The 19,729-nt window shown below is 41.5% G+C and overlaps 1 protein-coding gene across 1 annotated transcript in view; it reads left to right on the forward strand.

Moving 5' to 3' along the window:
- SORCS3 (sortilin related VPS10 domain containing receptor 3) overlaps positions 1-19,729 on the forward strand; it is a gene marked incomplete at its 5' end in the record, with an annotated part of 521,132 nt that overhangs the window by 264,100 nt on the left and 237,303 nt on the right. The window contains one exon of the mRNA XM_079794297.1: positions 15,720-15,878. Within this exon, the coding sequence (XP_079650423.1) occupies positions 15,720-15,878 (159 nt within the window). The remainder of the gene's footprint in view (positions 1-15,719; positions 15,879-19,729) is intronic.

A 19,729-nucleotide genomic window follows, 5' to 3' on the forward strand; every position in this document is an offset into this window, starting at 1 on the left:
GAGGCTGGAGCCAATGAGTGCTGGCCACAGCTCTCTTATGTTATTTTTTTATTGAGATATAATTCACATAACATAAAATTAACCACTTTAAAGTGAACAATTCAGTGGCATTAAATATATTCACAATATTGTACAACCACTACCTCTATCCAGTTCAAAAACATTTTCATCACTCCTCCAAAACCTATAATCATTAAGAAGTCACTTCCTATCCCTCCACCCAACCCCTACCCTCTGGAAACCACCAATTTGCATTCTGTCTCTATGGATTTACCCATTCTGGATATTTCATATAAATGGAGTTGTAGAACATGTGACCTTTTGCAACCGGCTTCTTTCATTTAGCTTGTTTTTGAAGTTCATCCATTTTGTAGCATATATGCATGCTCCATTACTTTCTATGGCTGAATACTGTTCCATTTGCACAAAATATGCCTTGCTTCCACCCTGTCACTGGGGTTCTCCCCAACTCCTGGGAGCATTTCAGATAATTCTGATCATTCTTGACCATATGACTTGCTTTGTCCCATGAATGCAGTGAGCACAGGTGACTGCCCCTGTGAACAGAACCCCGATGAGCCATCTCGAGGCTCTGCCATGACTCCTTTCCTCGTCCAGAGGTTCTGCAGGGATGGCAGGGGCCGCTCCTTCAGGCTGGGCTCATGAATGCAGGCGGCATGGGCAGGGCAGTGGGTCTTATGAGCTTCCTCTGAAAGATACTAAATTGAACTCTGGGAGAAGGGGTGATGAAAAAAATGGAGAAAAATCTCCCTGGCACTAGGGACTTACAGTTGTGCTGTAATTTAATCAGTAAATAAAAGTAGCTGTGAGCTCTACAAAGCGCTGCAGAGTGGAGAGGGTGGAATACATGGAACTTTCTCAAAGGACTCTGGGTCTGGCTTAAAGGAGAGCTAGGATTCAGACGTGCAGAGGATGAAGAAGAGCATCTAGGAAGCGGAGTGGCCTCAGCAGTAGCTTCAAGGTGGGGAAGCAGGATGTTTGGGGAACAGTGAGTTGAGTGATTATTTTCAAGAGCATAGGCACTTGGGGAACACAGGGTTGGAAAGCTCAACTGGAGCCAGCGAGTGAAGGACCGTGACCTCCAGCTGGGGAGTTGGTCTCTGTAATCTGACATTATATCCCAAGCAGGGCACAGTAATGGATGGCTGTCCCACCGCTCTTTCTTGTGCTTTGAGGATTGGACCCATCCTTTTGCAACAGTGGTTACCAATCTTGCCATTTTTATCTGTACTTTCTACATCTCAGTCTGGGTGACCCCTCCTTCTTCTTCCACAAACTGACTCTCTGCGTTTGCCCTCATCTCAGTTGAGAATAACTCTTCTCAGATGCCATGGGGAGCAGAAGGGGAAGAAAGGCCCTGATATTTGCTGAAAACCAAGAGGTTTCCAAACATTTACTTGTCTTTCTCCTCTAAACCCTCTGTGGTGGTGTGGGAGTGCAATTCCTCTCCTGATTTTACAGCTGAGAAAAACGAAAGCTTTGAAGCCAAGGAGCTAACAGATGGGCTACTAAATGGAGGTGGGGTTTGAAACTTGTCTTGCTCGTCTTTATACCCTCACGTCCATCCTAGAATCCAGCACATGGAGTCTCGGTGAGTGAAGGTGAGCGATTGACCACATGGCTACATGCAAAAGCAAGGTCTGCTGATGCCCAATCTAAAGGTGATGAGATTTTGGAAGATGGGGGTTTACTCCAGGCCACTCGTTACCACCACAGACACTAAAACACCCTGGAGCTGTGGTGAGTGTGGACAGGGACTAAGGTGCCACAGCTCTGGTTGAAGTGAGGGGTGTGGACTCTGTGAGGGTCCTGAGTGGAGCTGGCTCAGCTAAGGGCATCTTCCCATTTGCCTCTTGTCCTGCTTCTCTGCTCAGACTGCTGGGTGCAGGGAAGTCTGTAGGCTGATCCTCCTCAAGTTCATTGTCAAGGACGTGTTCTGGCCCTTGGCTATGGGATTAGAGTTTTTTGAAAACCCTAACTTTTCTAGGGGGAAACGTGAAGAAAGCAAGGTGAAATGTAATTTCCTCTTTAATATAGACGGTCATTTAATCTAATATTATAGGAAATGATTAGATCTTAAAAACCTATACATTACATTTGACAAGTCTGGTGCACTCTGCTTTCCCCGCGGGCAGTTTCACAGGGCAAGCACTGCCTGGGAGAGGAGCCCTGGGAATGCACTTTGTTTATTGGCTCTTAATGAGAAGCCATTCATCTAAATCACCGCGGGGGTGGAGCCTTTGCAGAGCTGGGGGATCAGAAGTGACAGTTGTACCTTTTGACAAATGTGCTGCTCCATCCTACCAACAACAAGTTTGTGATGGTGTGTGGGGTGTCGGTTCCTTCCTTTACACACTCAGAGCAGACCCTGGGGCAAAATGGAAAACTGCCACCTTTGAGTACCTCCATCCCTCACCCCTCTGTCTTTCGTCTCCTGCCTCTTCCCACTCCCCACCCCCAGACTGAGGCAGCTGGGGCTCCCCATTATGCTGTTACTAGAAAGCCTCTTCTCCGTTTATAACTGTTATTGTGACGCTCTCATCCCTGCCTGAATGGGGACCGCCTGGCACAAGATGAGGGGTCATTACAGAGAATACCTGCCTGGCAGAATTGCCACCTCTCCTCCTCCTCCCCTCCCCTCTGCTTCACATTGAGAAAGTAACACCATGCAACCAGAACACCCTAAAAACCCAACAGGAAAAAAGTCACGCACATATGGCCTTTTCTTTGGGGATAATGGGGTTACTTTTTAAAAATATATATTTTATTGATTTTTTACAGAGAGGAAGGGAGAGGGATAGAGAGTTAGAAACATCGATGAGAGGGAAACATTGATCAGCTGCCTCCTGCACACCCCCTACTGGGGATGTGCCCGCAACCAAGGTACATGCCCTTGACTGGAATTGAACCTGGGACCCTTCAGTCTGCAGGCCGACCCTTTATCCACTGAGCCAAACCGGTTAGGACGGGGGTTACTTTTACAGCTGAAGGAATGAAACCAAAGGGGGAGATTGGTGACTAGGACAGGACAAGAAACACCTGCACAAAGACCTGCCTTGGTTTGTACTCACCCGTCATTCTCTTGCTGTGTCCTCTCTCTCTCCTTTGCTATGTCACCAACATAGACCATAGCAGGAAGAATAAAGCACTCAATTGCGGAGGTAAATTTCTGACACTAAGCCCAGTTTTAACAGTTGGTAATCAGCTGTGACCTCCCCTAAGTCACTCAGTTCTGGCTCTGGTGGCTCTTTGCCTATGGAAGGGGACCTGGTAGGTAGAATAACGGCCTCCCAGAGGTGTTCTAATCCCAAGAATCTGTGAATATGTTAATTTACATGGCAAGGGGCTATTAGAGGTCTAGAGGGAATGAAGGTTGTTCATTGGCTAACATTAAAATAATCCAGGCGCGCCATTTTCATTCCAAGGGTCCTTAGAATGATGGGAAAGGGGGGAAGCAGAGTCAGAGGGATGTGACCTGAGAAAGACGGGACAGGCCATTGTTGGTTTTGAAGATGCAAAGGGGCCAGGAGCCAAGGAATAGGGCAGGCTCTAGAAGTAGAAAAAGCACCAGAAACGAGATTCTCCCCTAGAGCCTTCAGGAAAATAATGCAGCCCTGCAGACACCTTGATTTCAGCCCACTGAGACGCATTTTGGGCTTCTGACATCCAGAGCTGTAAGACAATAACATTATGTGTATGTTGTTTTAAGCCATTGAACTTGTGTTCATTTGTTTTCACCAACATGAAACAAAGACAGTGTGTAATCACACCTGCCCTACTTTCCCCAAGGAGCAGAGTGAGGATATAGGACTTGGCAAACTATGCAATACAATTCAATTCACCTGGAGGTGAAGGTATGAAGCGCAGGTGTCTTGAGCTGGGGGTAGAAAGCACAGACCAAGGGCCTGCACAAAATGCCAGGGTCTGCCCCACTCTTTGCACGGTTTATTCCTTTTCATTTTTTACTCTCTCTGGGAGCTAAGCATCTCTGCCCTGGGGGGAAAGGAATCAGTGCATCAGTGCTCTCATTTCCTCTCCTTGGGATAGTTCCTGTGCTGGCGAAATGATGTTGGTACAACCAGTTATTACAGCTTGGCTTTTCTGTGGACCAAAGGGCTCTCCTCAGGAAATTGCCATGCTCCTTGTTTGTTGTTGTTTGTGTTTTTATTTGTTAATCCTCACCCAAGGATATTTTTTTGTTCCATTGCTTTTTAGAGAGTGGAAGGAAGGGAGGGAGGAGGAGAGAGAGAGAAACATCAATGTGAGAGAGGTACATCGATTGGTTGCCTCCCACACACACCCTGACCAGGGCTGGGGATGGTACCTGCAACTCAGTACGTGCCTTTGAGTAGGAATCGAACCTCCAACCCTCTGGTGCATGGGCCGGAATATAGGCTGACACTCTAACCACTGAGCCACAATGACCAGGGCACCATGCTCCTTGTTGATCATGTCTAGCACTTAGCTCTATGGGAGCCCATCCCTGCCTCTCAGAAGTGGGAGCTGTGACTGGGGTGGAGGAGTTGAGTTTAACCCATGTTCACATGACCATCATTCTTACTGGACAAGCGGGTGTTCCCAGAGTGTAGTGACCTTGCTACTAATGCCCGTGAAGCTCCAGCTGCATAGTCTCTTCCTGTTAGACCAGGACAAGCATATTTCCAAGCTTATTTACTCCCTTGTTTGCTTGCCTCATGATGACCTCAAGCTTGTTTTGCCTCTCCTAACTCAGTAATCCTTCCCAAATATTGAAGTTTAGGTCCCTGAAAATTAGCTAGGTTGACACATAATGCAATATACAGATGGTGTAACACAGAACGGTACACTTGAAACCTATATAATCTTATTAACCATGGCCACCCCGATACATTTAATTAACAACAACAACAAAAAATTCCCTAGGTTGAAGGCTTCTCATATGAAGAATTTAAGGTTCAAAGGGAAAATAGAATTAGCAGATAAACTTCTGAAAGCCTTGTCCCCCAATTAATTTCCGTTGACCATCTCTTGGGCACCAGGATCTTTTCAGGACCTTCCTTCCACGCAGCATCAGCAAGATGTTTATAAATTAGGTTTGTTGTGCAGTAGATAATCTGTGTGCTGGTAAGCAGTTTTCCTTTATCTCCTCATGTGGTCACTGCCTTTCTGGTTTTAGGATTTGAAGGCAGTGCCTCTTAACTCTGAGGTTTCACTGGGGTCCCCGATGTGCGCAGTAGCAACTTGGGTGCCTGAAAGAGCAAACACCTGGGATGATCTTGAGTCAACGGATTTGATATTTCTCAAAACCTTTCCCAACACACCTGGTTAGTATCAGGGCCCATGACAACATTGTACCAAAGCCCACGCCTTCCACCCACCTAACCTGTGTCTCAGCACCCCCCATCTGTGTCCTGAGTACATGTCTGGGTTCACGTTGTTCTTTAGTGCTCCTGTGGAGAAAGACAAAGCAAAAAGACCGAAGTCCTGAACTCAAACCACCACAATATGTCAGCAATAATTCAACAAAAGAAATGAAAATTACTTCCAACCCAATTCTGTAGACTTCATTTATTTTCTTTTAAATACGGCACTTTTTCCCCCTTCTCTCCTAGGGCTAGACTTGCTTTGTAAAAATATTGGAAATAAACATCTTGCTAAAAATAATATGGCCTTCAATTTATTAAGTTTGAACGTATTAGACTTTCACAAAAGAGAACTGGAGGAGGCAGAGGGGCCACTGCCCTAGGTGACAATGACCACCTGTGGGGCAGGTGACGTCTGAGCTACCAATGGGCTGTGCTTCACATAGGGTTCTGCTAACTGCTCTTCCTGAGATGAAACTAGTTTCTCTGCCCAGGGCAGTGGTAAGCCACAAATCCAACTCACTGATCATTTGGACAAGCAAACCTACATACCCTTGAGTGACCTTCACTCAGCCTAGCAGCCGATGTTTATGAAGCAAAGAAGATAAGAGGATGTGATGTCACTGAAATTCTCTTCCTTTAAGGAACTTGATATCCCGGTGGCAAAGTGAGATGAAGACAAGTGAAACAGAATATAACCAATATTTACCCATTTTCAAAGATGTTAAACATTTTAGAATCATATCGTCTCACATCATATTCAATTTGTGATAACAAATGTGCTGATGAAAGGCAGAGATTGTTCTGCTGGATCGTCGAGGAGACTTCCTGGAAGGGAGAGCATTTCCATGTCCTTGAAGGAGGGTGTAGCTGGGGAGATGCTGGACTTTTCTGGGTGGGGCAGGAGCTTTGTCACAGATCAGAATGTTAGGCATAGTGATTTGAAAAAAACTTTTAGGGGATGCTTGACAAGAGCATATGGTTGTGTTTTAGAGGTCAAGCCTGAGAGCAACATGGGACCCCCAACTGAAGTGCCAGGCTTGGTTTCTGTGCCAGGTAGAGGGCACTAGAGTTTCTTGTGGAAGGGAAATGCCATGATCAGAGCTGGGCTGGGGGAGATCTATCCCATGTAGTGTATGAGGGGAGGGAGCCCACAAAGTTTAGAGCATGGGGGGGCAGGATGCCAGAGATTTCTACTCCACGGGGGAGGACCATAATACCACTTTCTGAGTTTGGAGATGCTCTTGCTGTTGTCTGCATTAAGGTCCCCTCACCACCCTTCCTTTATGCGACACCTGTCCTGCTTTCAGAGTAGTGCTCACAATGCAGTTTTTATTCAACTTCTCAGTTTTTCCAAAGCAGGCAACAGGTTAGCATAACCTTTCTGGGTTCTCAAAAGAGTTAATGGGAAAGTGTGTCTGTAGAGAGAGAGAACATAAATATTGTTATAAAGGTAATATCTGCTCATTGCACATTTGTAGAATATGTGGGAAATAATAGAAAAATGTAAAGATAATAACAAAATTTCTCATGATCTTGCCACATAGTAACCACTTCTGTTAGCAGGGAGTAAGTTTATTTATGTAAATATAGACAAAACATAAACCATTTTAACAAAATTGAGATGCTGCTTTTTGTGTTTTAGCCTGCTTTTTATGCACAGTTTAAACATATGATTATTTTTCATATGTCATACAGCTATTTGAATTCAGACTTAATGGATGCATAATATTCCATTGAATGGAGGTAGCCTGCTTTTATTTAATCATTCTATTAGATGTTTGTTATTTTCCAATTTTTTATTATTATAAATAACACTGAGATGAACATATTGGTGGATAAACCTTTTATCGGGTCCCTGATGGTTTCTTTGGACAAATTCCTAGAAGAGAATTGCAGGGTCAAAAGTATAAATATTTATAAGATTCTTGTTCCATATTGCCATCTTGCTTTCCAGAACAGTCATGCCAATTCCTCCTCGCAGCAGGACTGTCTGCACACTGCACGCCACTGCCTTTGCATTGCTCACCACCATCCTCTACGTTGCTAAACTCAACAGCCAATTCTCAGTGTTTACCCGACTTAACTGTCAGTTGCATTTGACACATTGGACACTCTCTTCCTTGATATGCTTTCTTTCCTCGATTTTAAGGTTTCGAGGGCACTGCAGTGTCTGGGTTGTCCTTCTCACACTCTTTCCCGGGTCCCTCCTCGTCACTTTGAAACTTAAACAGTGCGCTCAGTTCTCCAGACTCTTTTCTCTCTATGGCTGCTGTCTTGGTGATCTGCAGATTCACGTCTTTAAATGCTTTTCTGCACTGATGTGTTCTGAGTTCCTGTCTGCAGGTGAGCCCGCTCTCCTGAAAATAGGCTTAGTGCATCTATCGCCTGTCTACTTAACATTCCCTTTTGGATGTCTAATGGGCACCTGGCCTTTTAAAAAACCAAATTCCATATTTTTAAAGCACCAGCCTGCTCCTGCCAAGGGCTTTCCTATCTCCTAAATGCTAATTCTGTTTTCCCAGTTGTTCAGGCAAAAAACCCATTAGATAATTTGAGATATTTCCAATTTTTAATTATGATAAGTGACACTGAGATGAATGTATGGGAAAAAAATTTTAATGGATCTCCTCACTTTCTTCGACCCCCACATCTCATCTGTAAGTGGACCCTTTTGACTGTTGCTTTAAATACAACCAGAAATAGACCCATTTCAGTATCTGGGCACTTCAACTTAGCTCGGGCCATCATCCGCTCCCATCTGGATCCTACCAGTAGCCTCCAGCTAATCTCTCTGATTCTGTCCCTCTATTCCCCACCTCCCACATGCTCTGTTCAACAAGAGTGGCAGCCAGAGTGAAAGGATCAACATGCAAGCCATAGCCTATCAGTGCCTCACTCAAAGCCCAAGGCTTTCCACATCACATGGGATAAAGCCTGGGTGCTTACCTCACCCCTCATCCCCTGACCCCATTCATAACACTCTACTCTGTTCTAGCTCACCTGACTCCGACATTTCTTCCAAAGGCTGACTTCTCATGAGGCCTTTCCTGAACTCCAGGACCCTTTTCTTCTTGCAGAACTAAAAGTCTATACTCATTAATGGACAACTCCTCATTCCCCTTTCCCTCAGTCCCTGGCAACCATCATTCTACTTTCGGTCCCTATGAATTTGACTCTAGTTACCACATACTAGTATAAGTGGAAATTATATAGTATTTTGTTTTGTAACTGCTTATTTCATTTACCCTGATGTCCTTATTTCACCCATGTTGTAGCATGTGACCAAATTTCCTTACTTTTAAAGACTGAATAATTTCCCTTGTATATATATATCACCTTTGTTTATCTAGTCCTCCATCAAAATGGGCAATTGGTTGCTCCCATCTTTTGGTTATTCACTATTATGAATGTGGGTGGGTGTACAGATATCTCTTTGAGGCCCTGCTTTCAATTTTTTTTGGCATATATCCAGAAAAAATGCTGGAGCATATGCAATTTTATTTTTAATTTTTTGAGGAACCACATATTGTTTTCCTTAGTATCTGCACTATTTTACATTCCTACCAGCAGCACACTAGGGTTCCAATTTCCCAAAATCCTTGCCAACACTTATTATATTCTCTGCTTTTACATCTCATTTGGTATGAGGTGGTATCTCATTTGTGGTTTTGATTTGTATTTCCCTTATGATTAATATATTAAACATATTTTATGTGCTTTTTAGCCATTTACATTTTTAAGAAAAATATACATTAAAGTCGTTTGCCCATTTAAAAATATTTTTGTTGTTTTTGTATCATTTAATGTTTTTTGATTGGCTTCAATGATTGTTGCTTTATTGGTGATGCTTATGTTAAATTATGAAGGACAAGTAGATATAATGGGTTGGGGTGGAAAGGTGAGGAGTCTAAATCTGGCAAAGAGAATAGCATGTATTAATGGCAGTAGGTGAAAGAAGCATGCATGTGAGCATAAATATGTATCAATGTCCTATCTGTACATATAATGCATATGTAATTTACATATTTTTTCCATTGTAGTATGTCTATGTATATATATGGTGACAAAGCTTCTCAACAGCAGCACTATTGACATTTTGTGTTGGATAATTCTTTGTCCTATGCACTGTAATGTGTTTAGCAGCATCTCTGGCATCTACCCAGTAGATGCCAATAACTCCCCCTCTTCCCCAATTAAAATGGAACAATTTAAATGTCTACATACATTGCTAAATGTCCTCTGGAGGCAATTCCTCTCCTCACACCAATGGAGAATCATTACTAGAGGACATGTTAGATAAATAGATAGATAGATGGTGTGTGTGTATGTGGGGGATGGGTACTAATATATTCTTATATTGTGATTTAAATGCTTTTTATATAACAGGCTCAACTTGTGTTCTAGTTGAATAAGTCAATATTCAACAACGTGTCAATTATGCCAATAGGTTTAAGGATCAGCCTAAAGAATATCTCTCTTATATTCTTTGTGAGCTTGTATTGATATTATTGCTATTTCTTGTTGAGTACAACTGTGCTAAGAGTCTCCCATTAAGACTCAATTACACAGTAAACTATAGTATTTCTCTTTCTTTGTTCAGAAGAAGTATACTAACTACTATTCTGAGACTGTTTTCAAAGCATTGGACTAGAATTTGTTTCCTTGGTATTGCTGGGATCTCTAGCAGAGTGAGGGATTGAGAAACCTTTAGTCACCCTTGTTTTATAAATCACACACAGGAGAAAAAAGAGGGTGAGTATTGAATAAAGTAACATATTCATCAATGATATTGTATGACTCGCCAGCAGCAAGAGAGGGTATGTTCTGGAAAGATTTCTGGGAAGGATTTTGACATTTCCAATACTAATTTTCACTGGTTTAGACACAAATAAGCTTACAGGCTTTTGAAGTTGTAAGCTGACTTAGCACATCTCCCTGCCTGATTCCTGACCTCCACGTGTGTCCTTTGTAATTTGCAGCACACCATTAAAATTAGGGCCACTATTGTCCAGTCAGTGTGTCTCACTGGTTGAGTGTCAACCTATGAACCAGGAGGTCTCAGTTCTATTTCTGGTCAGGACACATGCCTGGGTTGTGGGCTCAGTCCCCTGTGGGGGGGGCGGGGGCGGGTAATGCAAGAGACAGCCAATCAATGATTCTCTTTCATAATTAATGTTTCTATCTCTCTCTCCCTCTCCCTTCCTCTCTGAAATCAATAAAAAATACATTAAAATAAAGAAAGTGGGGAGAAATCCTTAAAACATTCTAATATGGCTTTAAAAAAAACTAGGGTCACTATTATTCAACTTTCCTAGGAATTTCCTGCAAAAGCATTGCAAGTAAATAAAAACATGGTATTGCACCATCCTTACATTGGTAAACTCTAAAACTTGTCCATCTACAATGTGTGTTACGGCAGTTAATGTATAATGAATGGCCAAATACAGAGAATGCTTGTATGAGGTCCTCACTCCTAAGGCGTGATGTGTTTAGTTGCTTCCTAGGTTGGACCTTTCCTTTGAAGAGATGAGAGTGGTCATTTCAAAGTGGCAATTGTATTTAGAAAATTGACACAATTACTAATGACTGGTGTTCATTTTGGCAGCATTGATATTTGCTAGTAGAGTGTATTTTTCTTAAATTATTACCAGGGCTGTAAAATATATGCAAAATAAATACAGTTTTTTTCTCCCTCATCCTTCCATTTATTTTTAATTGTGGTTAAAAAAGTCACATAATATGCAATCTACCCCCTTGTCAAGCTCTTCCAATTGTACAGTACAGTGTTGTTAACAATAAGGACAATACTGTACAGCCAATCTCTCGAACTTCAGCATTTTGCATGATTGAAGCTTCTTGTTACATAACACAAATTCAACTGAATAAATTGTGAAGGTACAGTTGGCTGTATTAAGTGATTCATGAATTGAGCAGCATCCTATCTGGCAAGTAGAAAGTTTTTCAAAGACAGAGAGGGGATGGACAAAGGAAATTATGAGCAATGAATGTGCTTTTTTATGCAAGGTCAGCCTCCTAAGGGAACCAGAAGGGGTGTGTCAGGGGAATCACCTCCTATTGCTGCCCAGGAAATTCCTGGTTGGCTGGTTAAAGGTCACATTCCTGGGGAGGTTGAAGCTATAATTGGGATAGGTATTAGGTCTTAGTTTTCTGACATAGGGCCTTAACACAAGTGACTCTGTTTTGGGCCTCTTGTCCCTTTTTAAATAATACTCATTGAACAACAACTTCCCTTTTCCCTCACCACCCATCTCTTTCGTTTTAATCCCCAAAGCTCAGGAATGATGGGAGTCAAGGGGGAGGCAAATAATCCCCAAATTGCTTCTATTCGTCTCCCACCTGCTGGGCATTGCTTCTGACTGTAGTTGTACTGTTATCCTGGGTGATTGAAACATAAAGTTTAATGTTTGTTTAGGAGTTGTGGGCCTGTGCTAAGCTCTTTTAATCAGTATTTCATTTAATTATCTCCACAGCATTGTGAGTTAGATACAATTATTAACTGCTTTTTTCAATAGATGAAATAACAGATTGAGAAAATTGAATAATATCCTTAAGTTTACACATAAAATAGCTGACTGAGATTTGACCTCAAGGCACCTGCCCCCAGAGTCTATACCACTGGATAATTCTGCTAACCCATATTAGAAATACTCCTCTCCCAATACATGCACATACTGACTGCAGTTCTTATGTCAGGAATAGCTGGATAAAGGACCAAAGCAAAATGAAGGAAAAGAGAAAAAAATGAAACAGAAACTTCCAGTGGGAACTCTTTCCTGTTCATATTGTCAAAACCATGTAAGTGCCGAACTCACAGGCATCACCAGAGGGTTTCTATCCATATTCCTGTAATTACAATGAAAAGGCAAGGGCTGTGCATTCCTTTGTTTCTGTAGAAACAAGTGGTCATAACATTAACACGGGTCACACAACTACTTCAGGAATTCAGTCCACAGACATTTAATTTGGGCACAATTTTTAAAAAATTCAATTTGAAATATTCTAAGAAAAGGTGGGCATTTCTCATTTCAGCACAGTCCTCCCCAATCCTTGTCTGGTTTGATCTGCTTCACTCACTATTTACCTGCTTTGCCCTCTTAGGCATTTGTGTTCAAAATCCCTGCTTAACAAACAACAGAACAATGGGTAGCCATGGGATGGTTTTCTTTATATGTATGGTATATTCATATGCAGCACACACACTTTATCTTGAGACAACTTCTGAGGAGGCATTTACTCCCTTATTGTATTTCTGTTAATATTGTGGTCTCTTCCTTCTCCTTCTTTCCTTTTTGAGCACTGACATTACAAGTTTTTTTATTCCTATTATTTAATTATTTGTCTCCTCTTGGTCAGTGGTAGATATGTGTCAGAGAAGGAAAGAGGCTTTCTTTCAGCTGCTTAAAAAAAGCTTTATTGTTGAAAGTGTTACATATGTCTCTTTTCCCCCCCATTGACCTCTTCTAGCCCATCTCACCCCCCACCCCCACCCCCACCCCAGGAGTTCATCACCCTATTTTCTGTCAGCTGCTTTTTTTTCCTTCGGTGTGGATTTCTTATTAAAAAATATATTTTTATTGATTTCAGAAAGTAACGGAGAAGGAGCGATAGAAACATCAATGATGAGAGATAATCATTGATTGGCTGCCTCCTGCGCGTCCCACCTAAGGGATGGAGCCCATAACCCGAGTATGTGCCCTAACCTGGAATCGAACCGTGACCTCCTGGTTCATAGGTCAATGCTCAGCCACTGAGCCATGCCACCTGGGCTGTTGTGGATTTCTTAGAGATGCTTAAATAAAAAATGAAAACTTCTTCTCTGACTTCTGTCCTTTGGGAAAGATATGGTTTTGAGGTCCAGTGAAGTGTTAGTGTGCATGCGAGGAGGTGGTAGTATGTGAGTTGATTAGAGGAGGTCAGAGTCAAGTTGCTTTTCTCCTCTGAGCCTCACTTTCCAAAAGGCAAGTGATGATATTTCACATGATTCACACTCAGTTTTGATAAAAGATCCAGTAAAGTGCCCAACATTTTGGAAAACCAGCACATGTAAGATTGCCATTCCCCTTCCTTTTAATCCTCTCAGAAATGAGGATTGTATACAGACACTGCCAGTGATATCAAAGTATATAAAAGGATTTCTGATGAGAATGTCAGGGAAAGGTTGCAATAAAAATGTACTCTTGCTAATAACAGCTCCCTAAAACCCCCACACAATGTCTATATGCCTTGCATATAAACTCACTTCCGTGTGTGCGCTCGCACATCTATGCTGCATCTGTGTCTGTGTAAGGCTGTGTGCACACATGGATGCGCTATTTGTGTGCAGATTGCTGTGTTTTGTATGCAAGTGTGTGCACAGGAAGAAACAGGGCTGGAGGAAGAGGATACATTGCAGTAGCTACTTGCTGGTAACTCTTATTCAGTGTGTTGTAACTCATGGCAAATAAAATAAAGTTTGTTTATGACGTTGGTCTTATCTCCTAATTAAAATCATGGGCTCGCAGCTTCTTTATACCTGCATAAAAGAAGCAGTGTAATTTCTCTGCACCAGGGGGAAAATTATTTTATTGCCTGTTAGGGAACCCATCAGTACACAGTGTGAAGCAAGCAAGGGCCCTTACGCAAGCCTCATTCTCAGCAAGTAGATCTGTCCTCTCATACTCTGCAAGGAACATGAATCTATACTCTGAGGTTTCCTCAAGGGCTGCAGGGGTGCAGTTCCCAGTTGTCCTACCCCATCACAGTGCCAAAGGAGGAGAGAGTTAGTCTATCTCTGAATAGACGAACTTTCATCTGGGAACTTTTCCCCTCCATCAGCAGTTTTCAACCAGTGTGCCGCAGCACACTGGTGTGCCGCAGAATTTTTAAAAATGTAAGACCTGACTATTGAGTCAGGGCCACTGGCCTCTTTTCCCTGAGATTGTCAAATAAAAAAAAAATGACAGCAGCCAACATAACAATAGCTGTCCAGTATGAATAAATCAAAATTATACCTATTTTTTTTTAGATCAGCAGAAAATATATTTTAGTAATTACTTTATGTGTGCTACAAGATGAAAAAGGTTGGAAATCCCTGCCCTAGATTATTCACACACGACTGGAAACAAGTTACATAATGCATCCATTTCTTTAAAATTTGCTGATAGCTAGTAATAACTTATTTCAATAAAGCCAAAGCAAATATTTGAGAGAAAGAAAGTAAGCTGGTCTTGGAAACTGTAAAGAAATAAAAGAAAAACAAACAAAAATGAATTTTAGCAGTTAAAGGGACTGAGTTTGTTCTAAAGCTTACTTTATTATATGAATATATGCTATGCTAACATTTGAACAATCATGCTATTCAATAGTTTTATTTTATGAGGTATGGAATTGTTTTTGGCTTTATTCTGTACTTTGGGCCCCGTGATTCAGACCATGTATAGAAGTATCTCCAAAAATTTAGGCTCACAGGTCCAAGATAGCAGGGTCGCCTAAGACTATCAGAAAACACAGATATTTACATTACGATTCATAACAGTAGCAAAATTACAGTTATGAATAACAGATATTTACATTACGATTCATAACAGTAGCAAAATTACAGTAGCAACGAAAATAATTTTATGGTTGGGAGTCACCACAACACGAAGAACTGTATGAAAGGGTCGCGACATTAGAAAGGTTGAGAACCACTGCTCTAAAGTTTCACTCACTTTCCAAGGTGACACGATATGAAGAGGGGGTGTTGAGATTTGAGCATGTCTTCTCTGATGTCAAAGCCTATCCTTCTGTCCATTTGTCTTGGGGATGACAGACCTCTTGAGCAGCAGGTTTCGCCTCAAGGTCCTTTGGGGATATGTGCTTTGGAAAATACTGAGAACAAGGGATCATGAAATCACTTAAATCAATGGAATCACTAAAATAATTCAGACAGAAGAAAACAAGCAGTGAGATTATAGGGGATCCTCTTCATGAGTAAAAAAACAATAAAAGAAATAGTTTGATGAGGAGTGACATGGAGAATTGAGCAGGAAGAGGTGTGAGAGAGGTGGGATGGCCCCAATGTGAGGGACAGAGGACCACAAGAATATGTTCCCAGTACTTAAAAAATAGAGACATCAAAAAATGAAGCTTCATTTGCATGCAAGCCTAACCTTGCACAATATTTCAGCTCAATTCAGCAATGAAGGACTAAGTCAGGGAGAAAAATACCAATATTTTAGATTTTATATAGATCCCAGATGGCTCTTTCTGTGCGGTGATATACAAGTACAGATGACGTTATATTTATGCTTTAATTTCTTGTATTTATTCTCTCCCACTAACTCTATATTTTCTCCTCTCCTCTTTGTTTAGATCATGCTTCTCAGTGATCCTGAAATGGAGAGCAGCATATTGATCAGCTCAGATGAAGGGGCGACCTATCAGAAATACCGGCTCACCTTCTACATCCAGAGTCTGCTCTTCCATCCCAAGCAAGAGGACTGGGTGCTGGCCTACAGTCTGGACCAAAAGGTGAACAAATACTGTTTTCATTCACATCTTGTCACCCAGGTTCCACTCGTTGAAAAGCACTTGTTTATTCCATCCAAATTTTGGAAGGGACTCTGGCATTTCATTATTCCAAGCAAGTTGATTTTGTCTTCAGCAACTAACTTTCCTATCTACTCTCAAGTATCAAAATATGTGGAAGTTATCTTTTATTTATTGGCAATGATCTTTATTATTTCACAGGTCCAAGACAGTTTTCTATATAACTTTATTCATTTGACCTTTAAAACAACCTTGTGAAATAACTAGGAAATGTGTATTCATAATAATTGTATATTGACTGTAGTACACACAGGTCTTCAGATGCACCCAGCTAGTAACTGGAGGAGCCAGGATTTGAAAGTACATTTACTCACCTTTATAGCACCATACCTTAGCACAGGGCCTGGTACTTAATAAGTACTCAGTATTTGATAATAATATCAAGTGGCTGAATTAGTGGATGAATGTATAAATGCTATGGGAACAAACCCTCTATAGTTGATCAATCTATACTTAAGAAAATGGACTTTAGATGATTCCTCTTCATATATCCTGCCATCTCTAGAACCTTAGTACCATAATTGATGTCAATATATTGTGTAATAATGTTGTGGAATCAATTAATGAAAGGAAATAGAAAATTCCAAGCACTGTCTTGCATAGAGAGATCCACAGAATAACCTTGGTTGAAATAGCTTCTTCTCTTTGTTCTCTTTTAAATCCTGAAATAGTTGCTGATTCAGTATATATTAGAATATGTAGTTGTAAATGTGAGTGTGTGGTGAATGAGTGTGTGTGTGTATACATGTGTGATGTCAGCACCTTTAAACAATAATTTCAACATAACCTTTATCTCTCTCATTCATGGAGCTTCGAGGTGGGCATCAGGTGCTTAATGCAATCCCTTAAGGACACCCACATGACATTTGCAGAGCAAAAGCCATTGCAAATACATTTCTTTCATGGCATCAAGTGGATATTGTATGAAAGACTTAGCCAAATGTCAGATACTCTGTGAGTTTAGATGCTTAATATATTCAGGAATTTTGAAGCTATGTTGAAATAAAAAGAAATTACTTAGATGTTGTTAAATGGCTAGATGGTAATTTAGAAGAAGCTCAGAACTCCCAAACCATGTTTTTTATTTATATGCTGACAAGCTAGATTAGAGGCAACAGACATCTCATGCCAAGAGGCTGATGAACCAAGTACAATGTGTCTTGTGTGTATCTAGATGGAGTATCGTTTCTCTCCATCACTGCAGCACGGAGAACATTCCGGGCATTGCTCAGAAAGTATCTACCCTTGTGGACAAAATGCATTCAAAACACTTTCAGGCTTGGTGGCTGCTTCTTCACTTAGTAAAAATATTTGGAAATGTGGCCATGTTGTTGATGGATGTTCCTAGCCACACTGCACATTTCTGGATGGGTTGTCCCTTAGGTACTCTTTCTTGTTGGCATCTTTTGTGTAAAGTGGCTGACTATTCTTCAGGCCCATAAAGTTTCTAAGCAGTGCCCTGCCATTCTTTTAAATAAATGGTGTGAAGAGGCAGATGATGCCTCTGGAAATATTTGCAGAGATGACATAAAACACCCAGATCCAGTCATCCAAGTTTCAGGAGAGTTTTTCTTTATTTTGGGGTAATTTATCGGTTTAGAGTCAAGGAGAGTGATGCTGTACAGCAGCAAATGAAGATGTAAGGGTGGTTAAGATTGATGTACAATTGTCTTGTTTCAGACGGGAGCCTTCTCTGATGTGCATGCACTGAGGCAGCTGGTTGCTTCTAGAGGAAATGAAAAGTGCTAGTGGGAAGGAACCAGCAGCATCAGAGGGAGGTGTTTGTGTTTCCATTTTTGTGCCTTTGATGCAGTGCATCAGCAATTTCTTTAGAATCGGTAAGGCTGTCTCATTCTGTTGTATGTATTACAAAAGACCTAATTGAATGATATTTTAAACAGGCCATATCCAATTGCTTCATCTTCCAAATTGCTACCCTGAACCTGCAGGAGACTTGGCAGGAGACTTGGCAGGAGATCTCACTTGGTAAAAACACTGCTGGAGAAACTAAGGAAATACCTTCTGGATAGAACAGAATTGTATCTAGAAGTTGGGAGATGCACATAGTGTTGTGTTAGTTAAGGCGCCTCATAGCAACTTTGGAGTCAACTGGGAAACATGGCTACCTTACCCTGGTCAAGGACAGGGTGTGGGTTAAGGTCCAAGCCTTTCAGCTTTCAAAGCTGCAAAGGGGTGGGCAGGTAGGGTGCAAATGCACCTTGCACTTGACCCTGTAGGAGGGCCATGCCTCTTCGGTTCTGATGTGTCCCAATATAGCAATGTCCTTTCTGTTTTCTGCTCAGATTGACTTGGGCTTTTGACCAAGTCCTTCCATTCTGGCCATCCTACAAGAGTCCCAATTCCTTCTAATTTCTGTGCCAGATCTTGCATTTTAATAAAAGGACCCAGTACTTAGTAAAGACAAAAGGTTGTTTCTTGGGTATAAGAATCTTTGGAGCCAGGCTGGCATGGCTTAGTGGTTGAGCATTGATCTATGAACCAGGAAGTCACGGTTCAAGTCCAGGTCAGGGCACATGCCCTGATTATAGACTTGGTCCTCAGTGTGTGTGTGTGTGTGCGTGTGTGGGGGGGGGGTATGCAAGAGGCAGCCAATCAGTGATCAATGATTCTCATCATTAATGTTTCTCTCTCTCTCTCTCTCTCTCTCTCTCTTTCTCTCTCACTCTCTCTCTCTCTTCCTCTCTGAAATAATATAGATATATACTGAGTGGCCAGATTATTATGATCTCTGAATGCATAATAATCTGGCCACTCAGTGTATATACTATATAATAAAAGGCTAATATGCAAATTGTCCCCTCGACCAGGAGTTCGACCAGAAGGCCGGCCAGCCAACCGTGCATGTCCCCTCCCCCTGGCCAGGCTGGCTGGACCCCACCCATGCACGAATTCATGCACCGGGCCTCTAATATATAGTATATACACTGAGTGGCCAGATTATTATGATTTCTGAACGCATAATAATCTGGCCACTCAGTGTGTATATATTGTTTTAAAGGAATCTTTGGAGATGCTTTATAAGAATTTCTGTGATTAAAAACAACCAGCAAAAGTAATAGGTTACAGTTGACCAAATTGGAAATAAAAGAAATAAAAACGCTCCTGCCCTCCCCACTTCTCCCCTCCCCTCTCTCCTCTCTTCCCTTTCCTCCTCTCACCACAGTTCTAGAATATCTTTTGAGGGATGACTGTTTACAAGTTATTTAAGAGGCAGGATTCTTTTTTTTTGTTTTCATCAGGCTATTTCCTCATTGATGACTGACACAGCTTACCTTGTACTGTTTTAGATTAGCTGGAGGGCTCAATAATCTTACTAAAACTGAGAATTTTTGAAAGATTTTGATATAGGTTTTGAGAACATTGAAATCCTCTAAATAGATAGGTGCTGCTCTCATTGTAGACAGCCAATGTTTAAACACCCCTCATTTTGACAAAAGACTCAAATGTATTTTTTTTAATGCACACGTGCTCATGTATTCACAGATGCATACACCCTGGCACAGGGGACTTCTACCAGAGATGGGGGACTGCAAATAACTATATTTCTGCATGAGAGGTGGGATTGCAAAGCTCTTTCTTATCATTTATCTTCTTGGCAAAATGCAACTTTAACCAATACAGCTGGCTTTGGAGATCAGAGATGGGATTTCAGATTCTATTGTTTTTCAGACTCTTCTGGGCTAGACTGATGTGGCATTGCCAATAATTTCAATGTAAAATACATTTTCTAAAACACTAGTGCATTAATAATA

This window comes from Cnephaeus nilssonii, assembly GCF_951640355.1.
Source record: "Cnephaeus nilssonii genome assembly, chromosome: 16".
NCBI lineage: Eukaryota > Metazoa > Chordata > Mammalia > Chiroptera > Vespertilionidae > Cnephaeus > Cnephaeus nilssonii.